This window comes from Phaenicophaeus curvirostris, chromosome 6, assembly GCF_032191515.1.
Source record: "Phaenicophaeus curvirostris isolate KB17595 chromosome 6, BPBGC_Pcur_1.0, whole genome shotgun sequence".
Taxonomy (NCBI): domain Eukaryota; kingdom Metazoa; phylum Chordata; class Aves; order Cuculiformes; family Cuculidae; genus Phaenicophaeus; species Phaenicophaeus curvirostris.
This window is the reverse complement of record NC_091397.1, coordinates 16,081,148-16,106,938: the sequence shown is the minus strand read 5'-3', so window position 1 is coordinate 16,106,938 and position 25,791 is coordinate 16,081,148. Positions and strand designations below refer to the sequence as shown.

The 25,791-nt window shown below is 42.5% G+C and overlaps 1 protein-coding gene and 2 long non-coding RNA genes across 3 annotated transcripts in view; 2 read left to right on the top strand and 1 right to left on the bottom strand.

Annotated features, from left to right (window-relative positions):
- Positions 1 to 901: 901 nt before the first annotated feature.
- On the bottom strand, positions 902 to 3,843 carry LOC138721869 (uncharacterized). The gene is made up of 3 exons (XR_011337631.1): positions 3,723 to 3,843; positions 2,983 to 3,073; positions 902 to 2,162 (listed from the first exon to the last, which is right to left on the bottom strand). It is a non-coding gene; the product is annotated as an uncharacterized lncRNA (long non-coding RNA).
- ZEB1 (zinc finger E-box binding homeobox 1) overlaps positions 3,154 to 25,791 on the top strand; it is a 128,065-nt gene continuing 105,427 nt past the window's right edge. Inside the window, exon 1 of the mRNA XM_069859389.1 lies at positions 3,154 to 3,263. Coding sequence (XP_069715490.1) covers positions 3,206 to 3,263 — 58 coding nt within the window. The 5' untranslated portion in view covers positions 3,154 to 3,205. The remainder of the gene's footprint in view (positions 3,264 to 25,791) is intronic.
- Positions 3,970 to 16,508, top strand: LOC138721870 (uncharacterized). Its single transcript, XR_011337632.1, has 2 exons — positions 3,970 to 4,374; positions 15,759 to 16,508. It is a non-coding gene; the product is annotated as an uncharacterized lncRNA (long non-coding RNA).

Sequence of the window (25,791 nt, the reverse complement as noted above, 5' to 3'; positions counted from 1 at the left end):
AGATCGAAAGCTATGTACCATAAAGAAAACCAGAATTTTTCATTCTTGCAGCACAGAACAGTTTAAGCTACATACACAATGTGAAGAAGAAGGTATTAGGTCAAACCACTCTGACAGTACCTGCATGCTTACTTGTGATGCTTTTCAGCACAGTAAATAATGGGAACTTCGTATACAAAGATTTGAAGTGCGCAGTTGCTTGGATTAGATTTATAAAAGTTTAAAAACCAAAACCTCAAAAGCCAACCCATTCGTCTATCTATTTAGAAGTTGTGAATGAGATGCTTTCCACAATGAATAGTGATTGGGGTAATCATTAACCAGATGCAAAACACTATCCTCTGCTTTTTTAGTTTCTAGACCTCCTTGGTACCAAAGATAACACATAAAAAGTTTGCCTTGGTTTTCTCTTCTCATTTATCAAAACTAAAGCAGTGTAAAGCTAGCAATGCTCCTGCCAGTTTCAGTTCTGCTCTGCAAAAACTAATGGGCAGCAAGAGTTGTCACTGGTTTCTCCTAGCTGCTTGGAAATCTCAAGAGACACTATGCTCAAACAGACACCATGGCCATTCGAAAAAGAGCAGTAACAAACACCAGGAGACTGTTTCTCTCCTCATTCTGTTAAGAAACATAAATTGCTCAAAATGAAGAGACAAGGATTCTTACCCAGAGATGAAAAGTGACAAAACTCAATGAAAACAACTTACTTGAAAGTCACTTAAAGAGGGACCTGGAATTTTGTATGGGCATGCTAGGGAATATTGTTACAAATCTTCAAATATTTTTACATACACATCAATATTTTTATTTTTGCAACTACCTTCTAAAACACAACCAATTTTAGGGAACTGAAAACTAAATATGAAAACTTATACACGATATTTTGGTTAAATTTATCCACAGAATTACAAAACTATCCAAGAATTCCAAAACACCTTAAGCTCTCATTTCCAAGCAGTTTCATACCCACAGGTATCTTTTGCACAAAGACTTGATAAGCAAGAATACTGAAAGCAGGACTAAAACAAGATTCTCCCTTAAACTTTGCAATTCACTCACTCAAAATTAGATGACAAGTTTCATTTTTATCTTTTAGTTGGTTTCATGTTGTGGTTCTCAGCTACCCTTGTGTTTGGGGTTCAGTACTCCCAGCTAATGCCAAATCTAATGCTTTTCAATGACTTCTATTAGTCCATCAAACACAGCGATAGGAATGTCTGATTTGTTACCCTTCTTTAATATCTCAGATAGATCCTCATTAAACTGCTGAAGTCAGCAGGCAGTTCATGCTGGGTAGATATGCATGTAAAACACTACACCTAAATTTACCAATTTTTGAGAGATGTTAGACAATTTCTACCTGTAAAGAAGGGCAACAACTGTTTCCATGTGAGTATTCCCCTCCAAAACTCACGTACATTTCTGAGTACAATTAATTTTGAAAAAATCCCTTTAGCTCTTTACCTATCCCTGTATCCCTTTTAGCCCGATAACTCTTTTCTAAGCATTTCTGTTTGTAGTGATTTCTGGGGAAGCTTCAGATGCCAGGGACTTCCACAAACTGCTAATGTTCAATCGTTTGTTTTCTAGAAATGCATTATGCTGTGAAATATCACAGCATGTGAACATATAACACGTGGAGACAGATGGATGTAGCATAGGTAAAGGCCTCAAAATTCAGTAGTGCATCAATTACTTATTAAAAGTATCCCATTAACAGATATGCTTTCACTGAAATCTAATTTGTTTGGATAAAAGCATTCCCCAGAAGCATAGAACTATAAATTCTACAGAATCATTTCAGGATAAGAAAAAAAAAAAGGAAATAAGAAAGCCTAGAAACAAATGGGAACATAAGAAATTATTTTATTGCCTGAAGTGAAAAGTGAAAGGCAATGGTAAGTAAACAGTAGGAGTGTTTGATGGCAATGTTTTAATTGTTGATACAATAAATATGTTCATTGAGTACAAACGAGGGGTTTTTTTAGTGCTTATCTGTAAAAATGGCTCCCTTCCCTTTCTTTCTTAGGACATAAAATTTTATACCTCTTCTCCTCCTCACAGAAGCGGGAAGTTTCGCTGCGGGAAGCCCCAGGAGGGCAGATTTTACACCGGGTGGGAGCAGGACGGCTCTCGCCCGGCGGCGCCTTTCCCGACGAGCCCTGGGACGCGGGGTCGCGCTCAGGATGCGGCTCCGGCGGGGCAGCGGGGACCCGGCCGGGGAAGGGGCCGGCCCCGGCTCGGCCCCCGCTGCACCTGGGGAGGCTGCGGGGCGGGGTTCCCCGGCGGGACCCTCGTCGCCACCTCCCGCCCCACGGAGACACCTCCCACTGTTCCCCCCCAACACCGGGGATTCCCCTCCCCTTTGCCCCCCCCGGGAGCCCCGGCTTCTGCCCCCTCGCCCCTGCCCTCCCCGCGGGGGATCGCCACCCCACGGAGACCCCCTTACTGCCCCCAAGCCCCATCTTCGCTGTCCCCGCCCCGCAGGGATCCCCCCGACTTTCACCGCCCCCGCCGGGACCCCCCTCAATGCCCGTCCCCGCGCGGGGAATCCCCCCCATCACAGCCCCCCCCCCCCGCGGGGGATCCCCCTCACCGCCCCCGTGGATGCCCCCTCGCCGCCAACCCAGTGGGGGATCCCCCCCTTACTGCCCTCCCCCAGTGGGGGATCCCCTCTCACTGCCACCCCCCCCGCCCTCCCCCATGGGGTATCCCCCCCCCCTCACTGCCCGCCACCCTCCCCGCGGGGGATCTCCCCCTTACCGTGCCCCCCCCCTCCTTAGGGGATCCCCCTCCCCGCCTCACGGGGCCACCCCTCCCCGCTCGCTCCCCCCGCGGGGATCTCCCTCTCACTGTCCCCGCCCCACGGGGATCCCCCCCCTCCCCAGCCTCTCCCCCCACTCCAGCGGGGATCCCCCCCGCTGCCCCCGTTTCCGTGACGGGGTCCCCCCGCCCGGCCGCCCCCCCGGCCGCCGCCGGTACCTGCGGCCGCAACTTTTTTTCCCCCCGCCGCCGTTCAAACGTCCTGCCGTAAAGCGCCCGTCTCCCCTGGCAACAAGGTTCCGGGCGAGCGCTAGGTGTAGGAAGGTGATGTAAAAGTAAAACCACCCAGTGTCGTAAACCAGGTCCGGGGGGGAGGGGAGGGCGGGAGGGGGGCGGGCGGGGGAGGAGGTGACTGGAGCATTTAGACACCAGCGCGAGGATCATGGCGGATGGCCCCAGGTGTAAGCGCAGGAAGCAGGCGAACCCGCGCCGCAACAACGGTCAGTCCGCCCGCGGGGCAGCGCCTCGGCCGCTCCGGGGCGGCGGCGGGGCCGGGGCGGGGGGCCGGGCGGCGCCGTCCCGAGCGCGGAGAAGGGGAGGGAGAGGGGGTGGGGGCGAAGAAGATCGGGCGGGCGGCAAAGTAATTCCCCCGCCGCTCCCCTCCGGAGCCCGGCGCCCTCCGCACCGTTATATCCGCTACCTGGTGCCTCCCTCCTCCGCCTAGCGGCGCCTCCGCGCTCCGCCCGGGACCGTTACCCGGCGCTGCCCCGCCGCGGCTCCCCGGGGAGCCGAGGGGCAGCCCCGACTCCAAAACTTGTTACCTGCGCGCCCCCCGCCCGGGGCTCCCCGCCCGCTGTGGGGGGGGCGGTTAGGGAAGGTGGGGGGGAACGGAGCCGTCCCCGGGGCGGGTCCCGGCGGCGAAGTTTGTTCCCCCCGTTCGCTCTAGGCTCCGGAGGTACCTGTTTGTGTCGTAACGGGCGGTAACGGTCCGGCCGGGGCCCCGCTCCGCGCGCGGGGACCGGCTGCCGCGGCTATATAAGGAATTACATCTACATTTCAGACTTACGGGCTGCTCCGGGGTTGGCTCCCCCCCCGGTTTCGTACGTGTGTGACTTTAAGATGCGTTGGGAAGGTACGCGGCGGGGGGAACAAACGCTCTAACGCCCGCTCGCTACTTCTTTTCTGGAAAATGGAGAAGTAGTTCGGTTCTCGTAGCGACTCTTCGCGATAGGGTGTAAAGCGGGAGGGTTTGGAGCCTTCCCTGTCAATTTTAGGCTTTATGTGGCATTTCCTGTGCGGGGTCACGGACGGGAAGGCTTTTCCCCCGCCAGCCGAGACGTTTTCGTACGCGGGGAACCGGCTCCGAAATAGATCGGAGTCACGATTCTCGCCTCTCCGCTCCAATCCCGCCTGTTCGGGGCGTAGCGTGATGATAAATAACGGCCTTCCCAGCGCCCAACGAGTTGATTTGGTCGCTTTGAACTTAGGAAGGTTTTCTTATTTTCGCCGTGTGTGTTTTCCAGCGAGTGTTTTTGTTCGCACGCTCGTGTTGTTAATTCCTTGCCCTACTGTAAATATAAATATTTAGCTTATGATTTGGCTGTGCTAAAGGTAAGTTTGGAAAGTGCTTTTTCTCTTTACCTTGTTAAAAATGTTGAGGAACAGAGAAAGGGGCTTTTCTTATTGCTGACGACATGTGTGTGACATGTGAGTCTGAACCACCCAGCGTCTGTGCAGGAGCTGTAAACATGTTTACCTGAACAGGAAAGAGAATGGATTTTTCTCTTAAAGATCCAGTGGTATGAATATTGTACTCTTGAAGCATATCAACAGATGACTTGGGGGAGAAATTTTGTGAAAACCTAGCTTTTGAAATCAACGGGGAAAAGGGATTCTTGATCACTGCAGCAAATGGCAACTTGTGCAGGTAGAAAAAAGATGGTGTTTAGTTTTCTCCTGCATGCATGTCAGCCCCCTCCTGTCTGCTGCTTTCATTCTCAAGGGAGGGATTTATTTACCACGCTTGCTGTCAGTGTTTTTCCTTTGTGCTTAATATTAGAAAACCAGATTTGAGGCTGTTCAGCACAAAACGTTTTGTCTGCAGCATGTATCACTTGCAGAAAACAAAAGGTGTGTAACACTTAGTATCGTTCCAGGTATCTTTCATCTTCATTACTTTTGGACCTCATTGCTGCACCTGTTTTATAATAAAAAAAACTCTTGAGTCTTCATCAACTAGTTCTGCAATGTAAAATGTAGTATGTCTTGTTTTAGGCTGGTTTTGGTTCCTTTTTTTGAGGAATTAAAACCAACTTAAGTCATTGTGCATTGAAGCATCAGGATCGGTTAGATAATAGATTCTGGATAATAGAGATTTCTCAGCAGTGGGTTTATGTTTGACTTGCAAATGTTTACTAAAGAAAATGGCTTGAAAAATGTTAACCCTTTAGCCTTTAAAATAAGCCCTCCTCCCCCCCAGCCACAATCTTATAGGTGAGTATCTTCTGTTAATGGGATTGGAGTACAGGAGATTCTACAAAAAGCCAATTCCTGAAGTATGTACTAAATCAATTTTATGCTGTTCCAGTTTCCTTTTCCCCCCAGTTTCCCATAGAATGTGAGATTATTAGAGATTGCAGTCGACATCCAGTATGGGCTGTGGTCTTGAGTTACTGTACTCTAAACTTTCCTTCTGTTTAACACAGCTATCTTCTGATACTGTAAACTTGTTTCCTTTTTTTTTTTTTTTATTTTTCATCTCTCTCTGTTTGGGAGCCAGGACTTACAGCTGCCATCCTGATGAATTAACTGTAGCTGGAAAAAACTGCTTTAACTTCTCAACTCTAGAGCTGGTTCCTTTTCTACCTTGTTTATTGGCCCCTATAGGGGATCAGTAAAAAAGCAGATTTCCACTTAGAGGAAAATCTGGCACTTCATACCTAGAGAAAACTATCCTGTGTCGTTGTCCTTACTTCTGGCCACTACACAAAAATGTCCCCTTAGAGCAAAGGAGTTAATGAAGTATTGTGATGATAGCACCATGTTGATAAAGCAGTAACACAGTGCTGGTCTTCTCACGGTCTGTCTTCCCATCTACCTTTCCCTCTTCTGTCCCTCTTCAGGTAGGAAAGTGAGGAGGAGGCAACAAGGATGTGATTTTTGCCAGTCATCTGCATTGCCGTGCTATGCGAATCCTTTGCGGACTTCAAATAGATTCAGGATTGCCGAAGGTTTTCTTATTTTGAGTTGGCTTTCAGTATCAGGATTAGTTGCTTTCTTAGCATCCCTTATATATTATAGGGTTTGTATTAATTCTTATTAAACAGCAAAACTAAAAGTAATGCATCTTGTTCTAAAGCAAAGCTGTAAGAGAAGCAGAACAAGTGAAGTATTTAAAACTTGCCTCACTAGAAGGTTAAAAAGATATCAACCTTTTATACTGATGTTCTGAAAATAATGTAGGTATATCTTAAGGTTTTCGGCAGCATATTTAATGGTGAAATGAGCGTGTAAAACTGAATGAATTTTGTGTCATGCTGTTAGGCATATGTGAGAAGGGGATATGAGGCAGGCTTTTTTTTTTCATTTACCCCTTAGAAACAGTGAGTTCATTGCTAAAAGGTTATGTAGATTGACCTGTTAGAGTGCTATTTCAGTTGCTTTACAGTTGGAATTCCTTTTATTAGATAATAATTTCGTATAAAGTTTTGTTACAAAGCCAAGGGCTGTAAGAAGATCCTAAAGTGCCTTTGAATGAGGCAAAAGCATGGCATGTTTCTGTTAGCTCTAAGGTGTTAACTACTGGCAGGATGTCAGGTGTTAGTGACGCTTGGGATACAACATTCCTTGTTGTGCCTTTCTTCTCTTGCTCCCCTCCCTTTCTTTTTCACTAAGTATTATGTTTTCACTCCAGCATTAATTTGAATTTGCAATTTGGGAATTGAGGAATGTAGCCAGAGTTAAAATTCCAGGCACAGTGAACAGGTCTATTTGGACAACTGAATTAACTGTTTGAGTCCAGGGAAATCTTCTCTCATGTAAACAAGTCATACTTCTGCTTTAATGTTAACTACTGAAATATAATGGGAATACACTTAATGCCATTATCTCTTCATTTTTCTCTTGGTAGTCAGTGCTTGTTATTTCAGCAGTTGTGAAGCAGGATGTTTTAAGGTAATTGGCTACCTGAGGCAGGATTTTTAAGGCGATTAATTCCTTGAAACAGTTTGTCTTGCTTATAGGACTCTGGTAAGCATGCTGCTGAAACAATTGATGAAATGTAGCAAGTAGATGAAAATTTCCCTCTAGCATGGGCTCCTTTATCATAGTAGTAACTCAGATGGAATTTTTTTAGATAGAAGTCTGAGGATTTGACTTCTGTGAACTCAGCCTGAATCTTCTGTTGGAAGTTCTCTGTGATATCAGATATGCCGCCCCACTGAGTCTTTCTGTCGACTTTGGGCTTTATTACAGGTCCCGTTAATAGCAGCGCTTCTGACTTCAGTTAGGCCCATTTAGGCCCATTTGAGCCTCTCGGTCAGCAGTGCGGGGGGAGAAAGGGGCTGACAGGCGTCCTCTGTCTCTGTCCCCACTGGGAGTCAGGTGGTGGTATTAACCTGTCATTTCTCCTTAGAGGAGTTTCATAGAGTGGGAGGAGAGGCTGGAGTAAACTAAAGTAGAAATATCACTGTGATGCCTTTCTTCATGTGGAAACATCTGTTTTAATAGGGTTTAAAATGCCAGTGAGAGGTGGCAGGCATCTTTAACATGCATGGGACTCCATTACTGTGTCAAAGAAATAAAACCAAATTCTGTAAAGCTAGGGTTGTGGGGAGTTTGCTTGCTTGTTTGTTTGTTTTGGTTTTTTTATCTGATTTTTGAGCAACTAGTCTTTATCACAGGGAAGAGCTTCTGGAGTGACAGTATCTAGCCAAAAGGCTCTTAAGAATCCTTACTTCTAAATTCAGTCATTATTTACCAAAAATACAAGTTCATTGCTTTCAACTCGTTAGCTGTTTGTAGTAATTTCAAAAGCTCTAACTAATTGATAATACAAGCTGATTAGAATATGCTGTGCTTCATTGACTATAAATCCAATATTTAAAAGTACATACTGCATCTATGGAGATTATAGATTCTACTTGTGATAGGTTTCACACAAGTACACAAAACAAGAGCTTGAAAATTTGAAATAACTTTGGTTTTATGTAGGCTTTCATACCAATTTTTTAAGTACAGTTTCAGGTGAACTTTCAAGCACTTCATGTCAATATTCCTGAAGTTCTGGTTATACTTATCTACGTTTTGAAAAAGGGCTTGCCAAGTTAGATCTTTTCTGTTATGGGCAAGTAAGCAGAGCTTGGCTTGTATCTGTGGGCTCAAACTTTGCTGCTTCATTCTGGCAGCTACAATCGGCCTGTTTATTTTTGAGGACAAAATTCTCAAGTGGCTTACCCAAGGTCACACCGGAAGTCCACAGCAAGACGGGGTCTCAATTCATTTTTCAGCCTTTGGACTACCCTTACATTTGGCTTGATGTAGAGCCTTAAAAAGAGAACACTTTTATCATTCAGCAGTTAGTATCTCTTTCAGTTGAAATATTTAACAGTTTTTGTATCTCTTGTCTTGAAATACTTCTCTTGTACTCTCAGCAAACAATTGGCAATATGCAAAACTCAATTTTCTCTTTAGTCATTTTTAGATGGTATTAAGATGGTATCTTCACTGGTGATGTTTCCTGTGAATAGTGATGCAGTGATGTGCTGGGGAAGCAGAATTTTGTCTTCTAGTGTTTTTTGTATTCCCAGATCTTAAGTTCAGAGGTGTGTAGGTAGACAAAAGTAAAACACAACAGAAAGGAATTGCCTTGAGAGCTCCACTGTTAACGCAGGCATCCATGCTCCTGTGTGTGGGGTGTTTAGATTCTTTCTGTGGTGGTTAACATCTATGCAGAGATTATTCAATCAGATATTGGGTTTGTTGGGTTAGTAATGACTAAAGAAGAGTCTCAGCATGTGTTTGGTGCTTATAATATTTGAAAGTGATTGCTAGGTAAATAAAAAAGCTTAAGTTGTCTTAAAAACAAAAATTCCCCAGTAATGTGTAAATAAATGTCAGGCCTGAGAAGTCTCCTTGCCAAGTTTAGGTTTTACCATTGGTACCATTTGTCACAGGGCACTGCTGCTGCTAAGATGGAGCCATGTGGGAAGTAGGTATGGGTGCAGGAGGGCGCTGCTTCTGCCTGGGGGTCTGGGCAGATAGGCAAGGTGGGTGGGGGGAGTATTCTGGTATCTTTGTTAGTGAAGATGTGGTTAGCTGTAGTCACGAGACGGTGCAGTAGATCAGTTATGATAGGTGCCCTTTCTTTCTAAGGGAGGTGCTGTTTGAAGTCTTTAATAATTAAAAAAAAAAAATTGAACGAAAGCCCTAGAGTCCCATGGAGAGTGGAGGGATGTGTGTATGAGTGGGCAGGGGTGTGTGAGCAAGGCAAAGAGTATGGGGGAAGGAGGGAGGATGGGATAGGGAAGAGTGTAGTCTGCTTCTTGCTAAAGCTCTGATACCTTCTTTCTGATGCAATGAATCTGCTCCCTGTTTGGCTGCACAAGAAGATGGCAGTGGGAAATAGCTTTGACCTCAATTGACTAGGTCATGCCTTGAAACAGTGGAATTCATGGGGGACTCTATAGGTAGAGTTTTGTGTGCACAGACTTCTGTAATGCTTTCTGCTTCCATGTTTAGCCTGGAGAAGAGGAGGCTGAGGGGAGACCTCATTGCTCTCTGTAACTACCTAAAATGAGGTTGTAGAGAGAAGGGTGGTGGCCTCTTCTCCCAAGTGACAGGGGACAGGACAAGAGGGAATGGCCTCAAGCTCCGCCAGGGGAGATTTAGGCTGGACATTAGGAAAAAAATTTTCACAGAAAGGGTCATTGGTCACTGGAACAGGCTGCCCAGGGAGGTGGTTGATTCACCTTCCCTGGAGGTGTTTAAGGCACGGGTGGACGAGGTGCTAAGGGGCATGGTTTAGTGTTTGATAGGAATGGTTGGACTCGATGATCCAGTGGGTCTCTTCCAACCTGGTTATTCTCTGTTAGGTTGGCAAGTTTTTAAACCTCTCACTAAGCCATTTCCTCTGATATTCTGATTGAGTCAATTTCTCGAGCTAATTATCAAGTGCAGGATGTTTCTCACAGGCTTGGTTTGCTTTTCTGGATGTCTAAATCCTAGCATCTTGTTTTTAAATTATTGGAAAAAATAACAGTAGTTTGATAGTTTAAAAAAACTCTTCACAGTTGTAGCTTTTTAATCTTTCCCCTCCTTTCCTAAAAATGAGTTATTTTCTATTTTTCTTGTGCTGAGCCTTATTTTTTGTTTAATAATCTGTTTGTCCCTTTCATGCATAGATAAGTAGAATTCCTCTGTGGTAGTTGAAGAAAATGTGAAGCCTAGTCAGGAAGAGTAAGACTTGATGGATAAAATACTGACTACAGTTAAATGCAGCATAGCTTTATAAATCTGTTTTGGTACTCCTGAGAAAAATACTACCCTCGTCACCACAGCATGTAAGCACCTTTCAGGCAGTAAAAATATATGTACTGAGTCTTCCCTTCCTATATCTGGGCCTGTACATCCGATCCTTATGTGAGTACCTGACAGCTTACATTCACATGTTAGGAGAATAGGTGGTGGTAGAGCAGAAAGAAGAAACTTAAGTGTGTGTTTTACATGTGGAGCAGCCAGGCAGTGATTCAGATGTTTTGGTTGGTTAGTGCTGAACATGTGAACTGGGATTCTTTAGTCTTGTCTTGTACATCTATCCCCCAAAGGAATGCCAAATAATGAAGAAAGGAGGCTTTTTTTTTTTACTTTGCCTCACTCTCTGCTTGTTTCTGATGCCGTTATTGTACTGTAACTGTATCTGTTATTTTAACATGCTTTTTCAGAGCAACAGAAGTTAACTAAAAATATGTGCTCTCATCTTTGAGAAATAAGTACTGTTTGGAAGCAGCCTGTTTCAATTCTCTCTTTTTCAGCTGTCATTCCCAGCTGTCAAAACCTCCTTGATGGTGAGGACTCTAACCCTGTTGTTGCAAAGCAGTTTGGTTAACAACTACTGTCACCCAAAGGTTAAAAGCTGAAAACTGGCATCCTTTGCTTCCCTTATAAATGTTTGCTTTCTGTTAGCAAGCATCTCCCTTGTTGCTCTGCCATCAATATGTTCCATCTATCCTATTTTTGGAGAACTATGTAAAGCAAATGAATGTGTCTAATGATGAATGTGTTCTTCCGGATGCGTTAGGGGGCTCAATTATGGTTGAGGGAGAGAGTGAAAAAGATAAATTTTGTCCTGTGCTGAAATGATGTTCCATCCTCTCCAGTTAGGCTCTGTAAGTACAAGTAGCAGTCCTTCTTGAGTAAAGGGACATTTAAAATTATTTCATTAAACACTAAGAACTCCATACAATATTGGAGCGTATCAGAAGGAAAAGAAAAAACTTCTTAACTATCTCTTATGTACTCCTGTTAAGTATATTTTTGGATTTAATGCAGATATCCTCTTTCTGCAAGCACTTCTGTTTTTTAGCTTCTCAAGCCAAGCGTTAGATCAGGAACATTGGAGGAGCTGACAAGAGCATCAGAGATAAATGGATTATAAACCTGGCCTTTCATCTTGATCCTGAGAGTGACTTTCATGGATGACACCTGAAATAAAGGGGTTAAAAGAGGCTGATGTGTTAGAGAGAATTTTTACCTTTGGACTAGTGTGCCTGTCCTTGTTAGGATAAAATGTTGCTTGGACCAGTGATGCTAAGGAGGACCTTCGGTTATTGTAGTATGAAATATTTTCATTATTTCAGCCAATATCCCTTTTCAAATTCTGTCTGACAGACACTGAGGACAGTTTTCTGATCCATTTTGTAGAGACATCTGCCCACAGAGTGTATAAGGGGGAAAGCAAAATGAAATTACAAAACATGAGAAATAGAACATGATTGAAAAGGGCCTGGGGAAATCTATTCTATCTGAAAAAGTGCAAACTAAAGAACAGAAAAAAATCAGACCTTAATTACAAGGATTAGGTTGCATTTTGCTGAACTGGTATATTTGACCTAAAGAAGCAGGCCAGATTTTTTGTTTTTCCCTTTTTTCTAAATAAATGTGGTTTTAAACAATTTTTTTTTAATGCCTTGAGGATTTTCTGCCTTATGGCCTTTCAGGTATGCATCAGATCTTCAATCTTCCCACCTCCTAGCTCATTTTATTCTTTAAGTTCCTGTATGCTATCTACCGTAAGTCACGGGAGGCTCTAGACTGGAAAAGGAGGTACTAATCAGAATCTGTAACCTCTTTGGTCTTCTGTCCTGTTTTGTCCATAGCCTTTCCTTTCTTTCCTCAAGTATTCCTGGTACAGCTATTTGGTAATTTCAAGTTAAACAGAACTAGCCACTTGCTACTGGATTCATTCTTGTGTTATTGTTCACAGGAAGGACCTAGGTATGGTTCGCCCAGCAAAGCACATGAAGCAGTGAATAAGGACTTTGAAGCAGATTTGGAGCTGTAATGACTGGCTTCCTTCCCTGCTGCTGTCCCTTCCCCTTCCTTGCAAAGCTTTTTCATTTGAAATACTAAGGTGTGGTCATCAGGCATATCTGTTCTCAACTTCCAGTAATTTTTTGCATACTGCTGAGCTACACTGTAATTACATATGCAAATGTAGGGTTCCCCCCCCGCCCCCCACCCCTTACCTTGTACGAGTGGGAGAGAAAGATAAGGTTGCAGAGTACTGCCAGGGATGGTGCTGCTGTTGAGAAGGACCTGAAGATGACCACAGAAGAAGTACTTGTCCTTCAGAATAAGACTTATGGGGAATTTTGGAACTTCTGTGGCTCAGAGGCAACAAGACACTGTTCTTGCCAACTTTAAATTCTAGATAGGAGCAGATTGTTGGATGGCTTGTTATTATGATCTGTTTTGATATGTTTTAGATAATGAATGCTGAGAGTGAATTTGCATTTACAATAGGAATTTGTTTTGTACTTAGATATATTCTGTCCATAAATGAATCTATTAGTCTGGCTTGAGTGCTCCCTGTGTTAATACAGGGTAGACTTGTGTTGTTTGTAATAGTGCAATGATACTGAAACCACAGAGTAATTCTGTGGAAAGACTATTCTGACAACTTCTACACTTCATGGTAAGGCTTACCTTCTACTTTATCCTGATTTTAAATTGAGAAACTGTCAGCCTCTGGACAGGCGCACACTCCCGTGGGTGGAAAACTGGTTGGATGGCCGGGCCCAGAGAGTGGTGGTAAATGGAGTTAACTCCAGCTGGAGGCCAGTGACAAGTGGGGTTCCCCAGGGCTCAGTGGTGGGTCCAGCCCTGTTCAATGTCTTTATCAATGACCTGGATGAAGGCATTGAGTGCACCCTTGGCAAGTTGGCGGGCGATATTAAGCTGGGTGGAAGTGTGGATCTGCTGGAGGGTAGGGAGGCTCTGCAAAGGGATCTGAACAGGCTGGACTGCTGGGCAGAGTCCAATGGCATGAGGTTTAGCAAGGCCAAGTGCCAGGTCCTGCTCTTGGGGCACAACAACCCTATGCAGTGCTACAGACTAAGAGAAGTCTGGCTGGAAAGCTGCCTGGAGGAGAAGGACCTGGGGGTGTTGGTTGACAGCCGAGTGAACATGAGCCAGCAGTGTGCCCAGGTGGCCAAGAAGGCCAGTCGCATCTTGGCTTGTATCAGAAACGGTGTGACCAGCAGGTCCAGGGAGGTTATTCTCCCTCTGTACTCGGAACTGGTGAGACCGCTCCTTGAACACTGTGTTCAGTTCTGGGCCCCTCACTACAAGAAGGATGTTGAGGCTCTGGAGCGAGTCCAGAGAAGAGCAAGGAAGCTGGTGAAGGGGCTGGAGAACAGGTCTTACGAGGAACGGCTGAGAGAGCTGGGGTTGTTTAGCCTGGAGAAGAGGAGGCTGAGGGGAGACCTCATTGCTGTCTACAACTACCTAAAAGGAGGTTGTAGAGAGGAGGGGACAGGACAAGAGGGAATGGCCTCAAGCTCCGCCAGGGGAGATTTAGGCTGGACATTAGGAAAAAAATTTTCACAGAAAGGGTCGTTGGTCACTGGAACAGGCTGCCCAGGGAGGTGGTTGATTCACCTTCCCTGGAGGTGTTTAAGGCATGGGTGGATGAGGTGCTGAGGGGCATGGTTTAGTATTTGATAGGAATGGTTGGACTCGATCCAATGGGTCTCTTCCAACCTGGTGATTCTATGATTCTATGACATTGGTAATTCCTGAAACCTAAATATGTCTTACAACAAATAGTGGAGGTAAGGTAGAATCGGATCTATACTGCAACCAAAATGCTGTGATGCTAATTTGCTGCACAAAAGTGTAATAACTTAATAATTTAAACAGAAATGAAAAGCAAAATTTAATTGGTAGTTGTAATATAGCAAAGTTCCAGTGTCACACAACACAGTATAATGTGCCATGGTTCTCTGTGTTTCACCACATGATTAGTCATCCCTTCAGGGATGAGCCTAGGTAGTTACCTGACAGAGCGGGACTCCTTAAAAGGTTGAGCCAGGTTTGTACCTCAGCATATGTTTTCTGTTTCTGTGAGCTGAGCCAGCTAACACAAGAGGGACAATTTTAGCTTTTCGGCTGCAAAGGATGCAAATAGACTTATCTGAATAGAAATAATGACACACAACAGAGGTTTATGATCCTGGCAGAAAGTTCTTACATGGTATTTGTTGCAAATTGTTGCCTGTGGATCTGATGCTCAAAAAAAAAAAATTTTTTGCCACTACTGCCTCTGACTCTGAGATGCTTTTCTTCAGAAACAAAGTAAGGCAGTTAATGCCCATATTTGCTGGAGTTCTTTCCTTTTTTGGTATGCAGTGGCAAGCCTTCTCCGTTTAATTACCCTAACCTCTTTAAAAGAATTAAGCTACTTGTTATGCAGGATGATATGCAAAACCAGATGCAGTGAAATGCAGTGTATGATGTCACCATAGTTTAGGATATAGGAAAGAATATACAACTTCCCCCCCAAAAAACTGAGCTCTTTTATGAGCAGGTAAGAAAACAGAAGTGCTGAAGTTTTCAGTTTGCGAAGTGTCTTGTTCCAGTAGTCTACAATTGCTTATGTTTAGCCCTTATTTCATCTTTCTAACTTTTGCTTATATTTTTTAAGCAATTTGAGAGTCTTGTATAGGAAATCCTCAGAATTGAAAGGTGTTTGACTTCTCAGGTTCCAAGATGCTCATTCACTAAGTAGAGCCTTCCAGGTTTATGCCTTAATGTTTCTTAATAGGCATCTTAGGTGTCTTTTTAAAAAATTGTCTCCCCAGCCTATCTACCTTTTAAAAGTTTTCCTTCAAACGCAGAAGCATTAAGTAGGACTACAGTGAAATATGCGTCTTATTGCTTCTTGGGTTTACTGTCGAAACATTTAGTAGCTGAAGTGTGCATGCACATGCACAACCATGTGTGCCGTTTTCCTGCCTTTTTCTTTTGTCTGTCAAGCTTCTGGCTGATAGCAGATTAGCCATCTGAATGTGGGCAGCAAAGAGTAATGGGCTGCACAAAATGCCTGAGGCTTCTTGCATACAATAAAATGACTCCATTATAAAGCAAAAAATGACAAGCCTGCCATGGAGGATATCTGTAGTGGGGAGATGGAGAGAATAACCTTTGGTTTATGATCACGTTAATGGATGTAAAATAAACTTAATTTTTTTCAACTGTCAAAAGTATTCCTAGGTGCTTTACAAAGTAGTGCTGAAGATCCTTCTAGCATGAAAATACAGATGAGCTGAATGGTTGATGTACTACTGCTATTCCTGCTTGGTGTGTATTGTTGGAGGGGGGGAGGAAGTGAGTTGTAGCATGATGGCTCAGTTTCATTTTCATCATGCAGGTAAGCATCCATTTCATCATGCATTCTTTCTTTCAATTCTTTTATTTCTTGTTTTGATTATTTACAGGATTACATCATCAGCCCTGCAGAAGTGTTTGGTTTATTAAGTCTTTTGGAAGATGTGCTAAACTGATTGGAAGGAAATTGGGCCAGAAACATGGCTGACAGAGGGAATCCAGATGTTGGAGGAGAATGAAATGTAAAGCTGTAGTGAGTTGGATCAAGCAGAGGCGCAAGTCTGTGCAGAAGCAGTAGCAGGAAAAATAGCTGGGTTTCCTTTTAGGGCATTGACAGCTATACTTACCCACTGTAAGAATCTAGCGTTTAAAAAAACCCAAAACCTCTCAATTGTTTACAGGTTACTGTATCTGTAAGCAGTAGCGGCTACTCTTGCCCTCCTAACTTGCAGTTACTGCTTTCAAAAAGATTTATTTTTGTTTCTTTTGTCATGCAAGCTCTAAAACTTGCTTCCTCTGCCAAAAAACATGCACCACTTTCATTTATGCTTGGTGGAGAATCTTTCTGGATTGTATCTGCTTGGGAAATGAAGACAGTTTCTCAGATGTGGGTTTCCAAACTAACTGGCAAGTGAACATTAAAACAGTTTGGACTATAGAATATGGAGGAATTACTAAAACATGCAAAACTTAGCCTAAAATGCTTCATCTTAAAGTAGGCTCTTGACTGGTATTTGTGTTTGTCTTGCCTCTTGGAATTTGTGGATACAACCTATGTGGAATCTGAAAATTTATGCTTTAGCAACAATATGTACCAATTACAACTTGTAATAAATAAAATAGAAAAACTATTTGAATAACCTTTCGTGGGTTTTTTTTTTCCTCATTCTGTCAGCTGCTGCCACATGTCATTGTGGCTGTTCTGGACTTAACTTCCATCTGTTACATGGGTCATGTCTCTTGAAGATCTTCTTTTAGCTGCACTTTAAATACTAGTTCTTACGCAGTCCCTTAAGGAAAACCAATCTAAGGGAAGCCCTTCTCCAAATGTGTACTTCATATGTACTTCTTTCTCTCCCTCCCCTTCCCCCAAGAAAGTCTGCGCCTCCCCATCCCCAATGAAAAGGAAACAACTGAGAGTGATCTTAAACAACTGCATCACAGAGCTACACAGATGCTGCTCCCTTGACAGCAGTATTAATTCACTTTACATCCATTTTTATTTTGCAGTTCAGGACTGTTTCTGTGATCATAGTATCTTTTTATGGTGATGAAGACTAGCTACTTATGAAGGAAACTGGCAATAAAACAGAAGCTTAGTTAACTATCTCTAACTGTAGGTAATCTGTAGATGATGACGAGTAAAATGCATTCCAGGCCAGTTTATTATGAGAGGATATGTGGGGTTTTTCTCCTCTCCTTTTTCCTTGCTTTATGTGATTGCTGTGGTTTGCAGTAGGAAGCCACTAGTTTCTGCATAGGTGGAAAGGAACACAGCCACTGGTATGTAATACAAAGGCATTTGAGTAAAAATAAGAAAGTGAGCTCTCTTATGGGCAAAGGAGTAGCTATGGATTTGAGAAAGTTGCAGAATACCAAAGACAGTGGTAAAACAGTTGAAAGCTCAACTTCACTAACCAGAAGGAGAGGTAGGAAATAGTTTTTGTTGTCTTAAAGGTATTTAGGTAACAGAAAAATATAATCGTAATCATTTGGCAGATAATTTTACTTGCTGTTTCCTGTGGCAATTAGTCTGCAACAGTGGAGTAGCTGGCTGAAATACCATGTATAGAAAAGATTGTTGATATGAAAGAATTGGTGTTAGGTTAGTCCAGACACTCATAAGTCTTGTGATGGGATATACCATGAGGAGGCGGCAATTTACTGTTCTTGCTTCCTTAAGTTATGTAGTTGCTCTTAACCAGTGGCAAGTGATCTGGTATAGCTGTCTGACCAAGCTGTAGACCCTTTCCTGCTGTTCTATGTAGGTAGAACAGAAGTGTGTTTCTACAGTAGAAGAATTGGAGTCTATGGTCGTGTTAACAGAGATGTTTGTTTCCATCTTTTATGTGTTGTAGGCCCTGTCTAAATCCCGGTGACTCCACTTGTATGAAATTTCTTTTCTGTGAAAAGTCTCTTAGATGTGCTTCAGAGACAGATGTTAAAAAGCGTTACGTTTCTTCATTGTCCTAGAATCAGATAGCTCTTGGGAGATGTTGAAGGAGTCAGTACTATGTTGCCTTCCCTCCTGGATGATGTAGTGAACTTTGTCATGCTATCTCATCTAGCTGTCCAAGAACTTCCTAGATTATAAGCTATCCAGAGCTACAGTGTAGTTTCATCTCCTTTCTTCCTCCTCTTTCGAGGAAGACTGTTTCAGAGAAGGGGCAAAATATACTACCAAAAAAAGTGAAATTAATGTTTTTTAGCTTAAATAAGGCTTATGATTATCTCTGATATAATAATAATTAGTTTAGGTTTCTTGAGGCAGTTCATAAAGTTCTGCAAAACCTGTGTGACTGTTGAAGAGTGCTTCAGTGGACACTGCCTGTTATAGTTGCAGGCTCTTTAATTTTGGAAATGTAATCCTCAGCAGAGCAGCCTGCAGCATATGAGAGCAAGGTGTGTTAAGCTCCATTTTGGAGGAAGCACATTCAGAATCTTTCATTCATTCACATGTGCTTGTTCTTAGATTTCCTTTTGCTTTGTAAGTATGTTCTGGAAAACCAAACAGCCAAAGGCACGTTGATATTGCTGCCTTGGATGCAGTTGATGATATCTAGCTAATACCTCTGATTTCTTTTTTTTTTCTTTTTAATTGAATCTTATTCCTGTGTACCTCACAGATTCCAAAATAATGTGAATCTATCAAAACCATCTGCGAAACTCAGAATATTCCCAAACTAATAAGCCACTGCCTCAACATGACAAATCTGTTTGCTAGCATGGTATAATAGTATAGGAGGGATTTCTGTACTGTCCTGAACACAACCTGCTAGTCATTAGGAAAGCAATGTGCTTTGTTCCCACTATGCAACAAAAGGGATATGGAGAGAAATGAGGTCTGTCTTGTCTTGTGATGTCTGTGTTGTCATCCTCATAGTATCACATGAGGAAGAACAACAGTTTTAAAATCATCTATCCCAAACCCTTTAGAAGTGTGTCCTTATTTTTGATGTTTTTCTCCATTTCTGCAAGTGGGACACTCATGGAAAGCCGTGGGTTTCCGTTTAGGCATGAGAGTACTGGAACTGGATGATGCCAATCTGCTATTTAAATTGGGTTCATAGGTGTTCTTGGGGTAAGGGTGTAAATGAAGTATTGGGCATCTGAATGTTTCAGAGGGCCTCTTTCCTTAGCCAAAAGAAAAGCATGCTTTGTGCTTCCTTGAGAGACATCTTATTCCCTGTTTGTCAAAAGGGTAAAGGCTGATTTCTGCCCAAAGATTATTTAAATTGATGCTTGAGTGTATAAGTGTAGAATCATAGAATAGTTAGGGTTGGAAGAGACCTTAAAGATCGCCTAGTTCCAACCACCCTGGCATAGGCAGGGGCATCCCGCTAGATCAGGTAACCCAAGGCCCTGTCCAGCCTGGCCTCGAACACCTCCAGGGATGGGGCATCCACAACTTCCCCTGGCAAACGTAATGTAATGCAAGTAATTCCTAATGGTGCATGTCCCACTAAATGCAGACTCTCCTGCTGCATCCTTGAGAGTTGAGAGTCCTGTGTCTGTCATTACCAAATGCATGCTTTTGGTGGAAAACTCAAGGAATAGAGGCTGCTTTTTGGCAGATGAACTCAAAATGTTTCAGCATAGGAGTTAAGGGCAGTAGTAGGAGATGTTGATACCCTACCATTCAACTTTGGGGAACTCTATGTTGCTAACAGACTGACTGAAACCTGTCTGCTAGCTGTAGCAAACCAGTGTCCTTATGTGAAAACACCTCCTGTACTGATGGCAACATGCTATGCTATATGGGTAATACTTACAGGCATATAATTGTTCCTAGGAAAAGATTGCCTCAGAAATGCCACTTTTTAGTGAGTAGACCTCTTAATCTGCAGTAAAATAACAACTTATTTGCTGAATTGTGAACTGTTTTGCAGTGACAGTCTTGCAGCTTGCTGAATCGACAGCTGGGCTTACCACTGTGCTGCCCGTAGCTGAGAGCACACTTCACAAAGGCGTTGGACGAATACATTTGTTTTCCTGTGCTGTTGTTATTTCTCAGTGGGTTTTTAGTTGCTGCTCCCCCACTTTTCATAGCCCTGAAGCTGCCCATTCTGCTACTGTTTCAAGTTAGGTTCTAGTGCACCTTCTCTAAACATCCTGAGTGAAGGCTAAATGACTCAAATAATATTTGATAAACTGAGAAAATCAATGAAGAGTTATTAAATAAAGCTGATTGAGCTTTCTTGTTTAGTTAAGTGATTTAAATATGCGCTTTTTCTGTTTTAATCAACTGATAAATCTTTAATTATGTAGAAAGAAGCATGTTGCTTTTTGTTTTAAACAGTGAAGGTATATAACTTATCAGACCTTATTTCTAATAATAATTCACTATTCTGCAGATGAATTATGTGAGTTGACATAAAAAATCTGGCTAAAAAGGAAAATTATGCATCATTTCCGGATGAGACAGTGCCAGTTGTGACGATTAAATGTTTGGCCAGAAATTGTTATCTTTGAGCTAAATTTTACTAAACATGCTATGAAATATTCTTGGCTGGCACAAACTATATGACAATGTCTGTGGTGATGGGGGTTTAAACTAGTTCACTTTAAATCCTAGCAAGCAGCAGCTGAAATGCTGCTGAATGACCTTTGACATAGGGACCGATGAATGCCCGAAGTATGATTTCACTTTCACCACGTTCTTTGTCAATCTGAATGCTTGTCAAATCAGATGTGTGTTTAGACCTTTTCACTGAATGTGCTTGGAGGGAAAGAACAAAGCCTGGGGTCAACTTGGCATAATCCCTGCGTTTATCTTTATTCTATTATAGTAGCTTGTGGGGGATGGAGCAACTATTCTCCATGAGGTGAAAGTGCAAGTAGAGTGTAGGTAGGCCATCCGTCTTTTCTTCCAGATTTTCCCAACAACCTAGCTGGTCTCCACAATTTACTTGCATTAATGTATGGCTGACTAGGCAGATTACTGGTTGATCCATGTGATCTCCCATTTGTTCTACTCATCCCTAGTTTGTAGCTGCTGCACCTATGGCTGATGTAAACAAACAAGTATAGCTTCTCCTGGGTCGCACATGCAGAAGTGCATTTGTGTTGCATAGTGCTCTATTCTCCCCAGTGGGGATGGGAGGGGAAATAACATGGATTTTTATACTACAGGTACTTTGGCTTCAGTGCAAACCTTTTTGTTTTTAAGAGGGGAACAACTTAATATACTGTAAGGTACATATATATTTTTTGCTTTTGTAGGCTGTTAGTCATACTCGGGTAAGGAGTGACTAAATCTGCTATTACCCATTCAAATTGCAAAAGCCTCTGTCTCTAAGGGAAGAACCGTAGAGTTCTACTAAAGAATTGTTATAGACTTTTTGAAGTATTTTTAGATTTTACTCCTGTGGTAGCTTCACTTCACAATACAGGATTGTTTCTGTGTGGAGCTGGAGTGGTCTGAATCTGTAAACGAGCTATTGTGTGGTAAAGTACAAGTGGGTGGAGGAACTCTGTGACAAAAGGCCTAGTTACCTTTACAGTTTGTTCGCTGTACCTCATACACTTTGTTTCAGAAGAAAAGCACTATTCAAAGACTTGAGTATAAGGAGGCAGTCTTTCACACGAGGCTTGTGGGAAATTTCTCTCCGACTTGTGGGTTTTCAGATTGTGTAGATTTACCCTGTGCCTTCTGAGGCCTTGCCCGAAATGGCTTAACGTGTCTGTCTGAGCCGTGCACCTTGCGGGTGAGCACTGCTTCATCTGACTCTTCGGCCAGCGTTTTCCTCCTTACATGTGCATTTGTTTGGGATTTTTCTGTTCAATTTTCAATAAAACTCTGCAAAGTTGACTTTTAAGTAAAGAAGGAGGTTTTTTGGGTTTTAAGGGCTTCCAAACTAGGAAATAACTTGCCTCCTTACCTTCAGAGATAAAAAGCAACATTAAGCAACAAGGACTTTTTTTTTTTTTTTAAATAAACCTTATAGTCATGCTGAAAGCATGAGTGTGCTTTTGTGTTTTTTAAACTAAACTTTGAAACTTGATGTTCTTCATGTTAGATCTGCAGTTGCCTTTGGCTTCTTCCATGTGTTTCACTGTTTACTTTCTCTTTTCATAGCTTGGTGGGTAAGTGCTTAAAAACAGATTCTTAAAAACAGATGCTTAAAAACATTCTGCTTGAAAACAGATATGGTTCTCCCAGCACCCAATTTTCAGATTTAAAATGCTTTCACACAAAGACTTGCTGATGAGCTGGGTGGTTTTGTTTGTTGTTTTTGTTTGTTTGTTTGTTTTTCTAGTGAGAGTTGTTTTTGTTCACCTATAAAGAGGAAAATGAGTGATCTGGAGAAAGCTGGGCTCTGCTGCTCCCTCCTAGCCCAGATGAGCCAGGGTGGCTGAAGAAGATCAATTGCCTCACTCCTCTGGCTCCTGCTTCCATCACTGGAGCAACTGAAGAAGTCCTCAGCCTCACAAGTCACAGCCCGGCACGTGAGCTGGAACGTTAGGCTTTAACCTAGCAGAGTAATTTTAAAGTGAAGTGAAGGAGGGCTGGACTTGGGCTGTGCTATGGAGGCAGTAGCCACTGGCAGGGGGGCAGAAGAGGTATTTGGGGTTAGGAAGTGGTCTGATAGGGTTTCAGTAATGGCTTTCATTCCTTGTTAGCTGCATCCTTTCAAATTTTGCATGTGTTGGGGAGACATTTGCGGTTTCCAGTCTGCTTAGTGCTACCAATAACTCCTCCTGGGGAACCTACTGTTGTCATTATCTCTTGCTGCTTAAGGGGTAGGTTTAGTTCCTCTGTTAAACATTGTCAAGATCATTTTGTTCTGTATCTCAGACAGCTGCACGGAGTGGGTTTGGGTTTTCTTGCAGGTTCTTCCCTGATTGTTCATCATAACCTGCCATACTCTATTTCTATGGATGCTACACCAACCTGCATACAGAACCCTAAGTATCTGGCTCTTGTGTCCTTGTTGCATACTGAATTTAATTGTATAACATTAATGACGGCAAGAATTTGCATCTTAAAACTCCCTTACTTTTGCAGGCTGTAAACTAGTAAGTTATATCTAGAATATTCACCTACACATATATATATGCCTCATCGTTTACTGTTCCACAGTGTAGCAAGACTGAACAATTCCACCATAGTTGGATGAAACTGATACCTGTTTTTCAGAGCTGCTTATGAGCTCTCATCTACTGATCTTGGGTGCTTGTAAATAATACCAGAAACTCCTTCACTTCTGTTAATCAGAACTGAAAAGCAACAGTCAAATGCTTACTTTGCAATATTGAGGGTTTTTTAATTGGTAAATCAAACCTACCTTTCTTAAAATGCTACTTATACTGTTATATAATGACAGCTTTTCTTCTTATTTCTGCCCACCTCCTTTTATGTCAGGCTATGAAACTACATGCTGTGTAGGAACTTTTCTTTATGTTCTTTTTTTTTAAGGCTGAAACAGACTTGAAAGATGTTAAGGGAGATTTTCTAGTAGCTAATGCTCCCGTGTTTGGCTGCCAAATCTGGTATGTTGTGGAGGTGGGATTTGGAGAAGCAGCCCTACTAGCTGTGACATATAAAGGCAGAACTGGAGGAGCAATGCTGAAGGAAATGATCCTACTGTTTCATACCTATTTGCAAGGCAGTACATCCCTACTTGCTCTTAGGGTCTTCCAAGAAGGCCAAAATTTCTGTTCTTCTTCTGCCAACCTCAGGTGGGAAGAAATGCAGCAGAGACAAACAGCTAGGGAGTAAATTAGTGACAGAGCAGGGAACAGCCAGTCAAATGTGCTATTAAACGGCATTTCTTTTAAGTGATACAAATATTAAGGAAGTAACAGTGCTCTTGTTTTTAGAACTTAGGCATTGCTAAAAATGTGTTACAGAACAAGCAAAACAGTCTGTGTGCTGCTTGTCTAATTTCACATTGAATCACAAATGCAGCTTAGTTTGAAGAGGCAGCTATGTGCTTCAGTAATACCAACAGCTGACAATTCAGGAACATAAAGTTAACACATCTGATCTTACATGTCTCTTACTATCCTAAACACAGGTGCCTGGAGGAATAAATGAGCTCTAATGTGCCTTAAATGCTGACTAATTTGGAATAGTTTAGACTCTAAAGGCACAGGCAGAAGTGCATTCAAGCTATGATTCCTGGCTGAATAACTGACCAGAAGCCTGCTGTGTGGGGGTCCTTCAGCTCATCTGCCTCTGCAACTTGCCACACTGCAGAATCATCTTACTAATTTGGAAAGCCCACATTCTGAGGCCTGTAGCCTGCTGACTTGAAGCATTCCTTCAGTCTGTACCAAAATCTGCATTTGCAGTAAATCATCATGGCCTGCTATAGTTTTGAGATCTTGAAGAATGTAAGTGTTTTGAACATGCAAATGGCCTAATCTTAAAATGTGAAAGCAGTGGTTCTGGCCCCAAGTTTCCCTCTGTCTGGGGACAGTGGAGTTAACCCAGTTAGCATGTCCGGTTACTGGCAGCCCCAAGTTTTTTATTCTTACTTTTACCTTTCATTAAATATTGTAACTTGGTTATGTTGTAGAAAATTTCCATTGCGAAAGGGAAACTAGGAGCACCTCACCTGTTCATTTAAAACAGTCTTTGATCCTATTTAAGTAGGAACTACTAAAGACTCAAATGAGCTGACAGCTCAGCACCTTTGGTATTGAGGAATTGGTTTCTGGGGTTTCTATTTGTCGTTTTTTCTCAAAGTCAACATTGTCCCAGTAGTTAAGAGGGATTATAGGGCAATTAAAATAATTATGAATTTATGCGCTCAAACAAAATAACAGAAAGGTTGGATGAAGTATTAGATGAAGGAAATAAAGGCCCATTAAGCAAAGGTTCAGGGAAAGCATTTGCTCTGGTCGTCATGATGAAATATTAGTAGAAGTGTGGAAATGACAGATTTTGTGACACTTCAAGAAGGTGGAATAATGCAGAACCAATGCCATGTTATTTACAGCAATATTTCATTCAGATCTTGTAACTGCTGCTTGAATCTATGCTTCTTCATCCTGGTCCTTGATTGAAAATAATCCCTGGTCAAGCTGGCAGGTAACCCAAAGGAGAAAGAAATACTGAATTGTAGAGAGAGGTGTCAGTCATCTTCCACTGTGTCAAATCCTGGTCACCAAGAAGCTGTATGGACCCCTCACGATAGGACAGCTGTTGTCATCTTAAGGGTCGAGAGCATAAGTCCATGCTTTTTTTTCTTCTATTTCTGTAACTGTGTGATAGTGAGGAACTGAGAGAGAGAAGGATGCTAGGCTGCATAATTGTTGAACACATCGTCCCAGTGTAATTCTGTAGGCAAACAATAGATGCAGTCCTTGGCTCTGTCAGCAAATGAATCCATGGAAGATGTAGGATGCAGAGATTATGCTCTGTATTTATTTTATCTCTCAATTGGGACAGATTAAGAACAAGTGGTCGATTTACAGCAATTCAGGGAAATGGTACTTTGTTGTCATATTGTAGTGTCTCAGCATGACCTAGCTTTAAATTCTCATGGCTTCTATGGTGTAGGTTTTTTCTTTTTTTCAAAGAATTGATTATTTTCTTTTGCTCAACCTTTATTTGTTTAGTTTTATAGTTTCTAAGCCTATTGCTGTATACACATATATAGCAGCTGGTGAAAAATGTGGCACAACTATAATACTTATTAAAAAGCTAAATTCTTGTCAGCCTTTCCCTGCTCACACAGTTCGTGAAAGAGGGATATTTTTCCTGACCAGTTGTGTGCTGGAAGTCATTCAGATGTGTTACTATTTTTGAAGACAACTTTTGTAGGACAGAATCTCTCCCTCCTTAAGTTTGTCTAGAAACCATTTGCTTTTCATACAGACTGAAACTTGTATGGAACGTAGTTCAGGAATTCAACTCATGCTCTATTAGCAGGCTTTCTTACTGTACTGGCTCTTATTTTCTCATGAGAATCC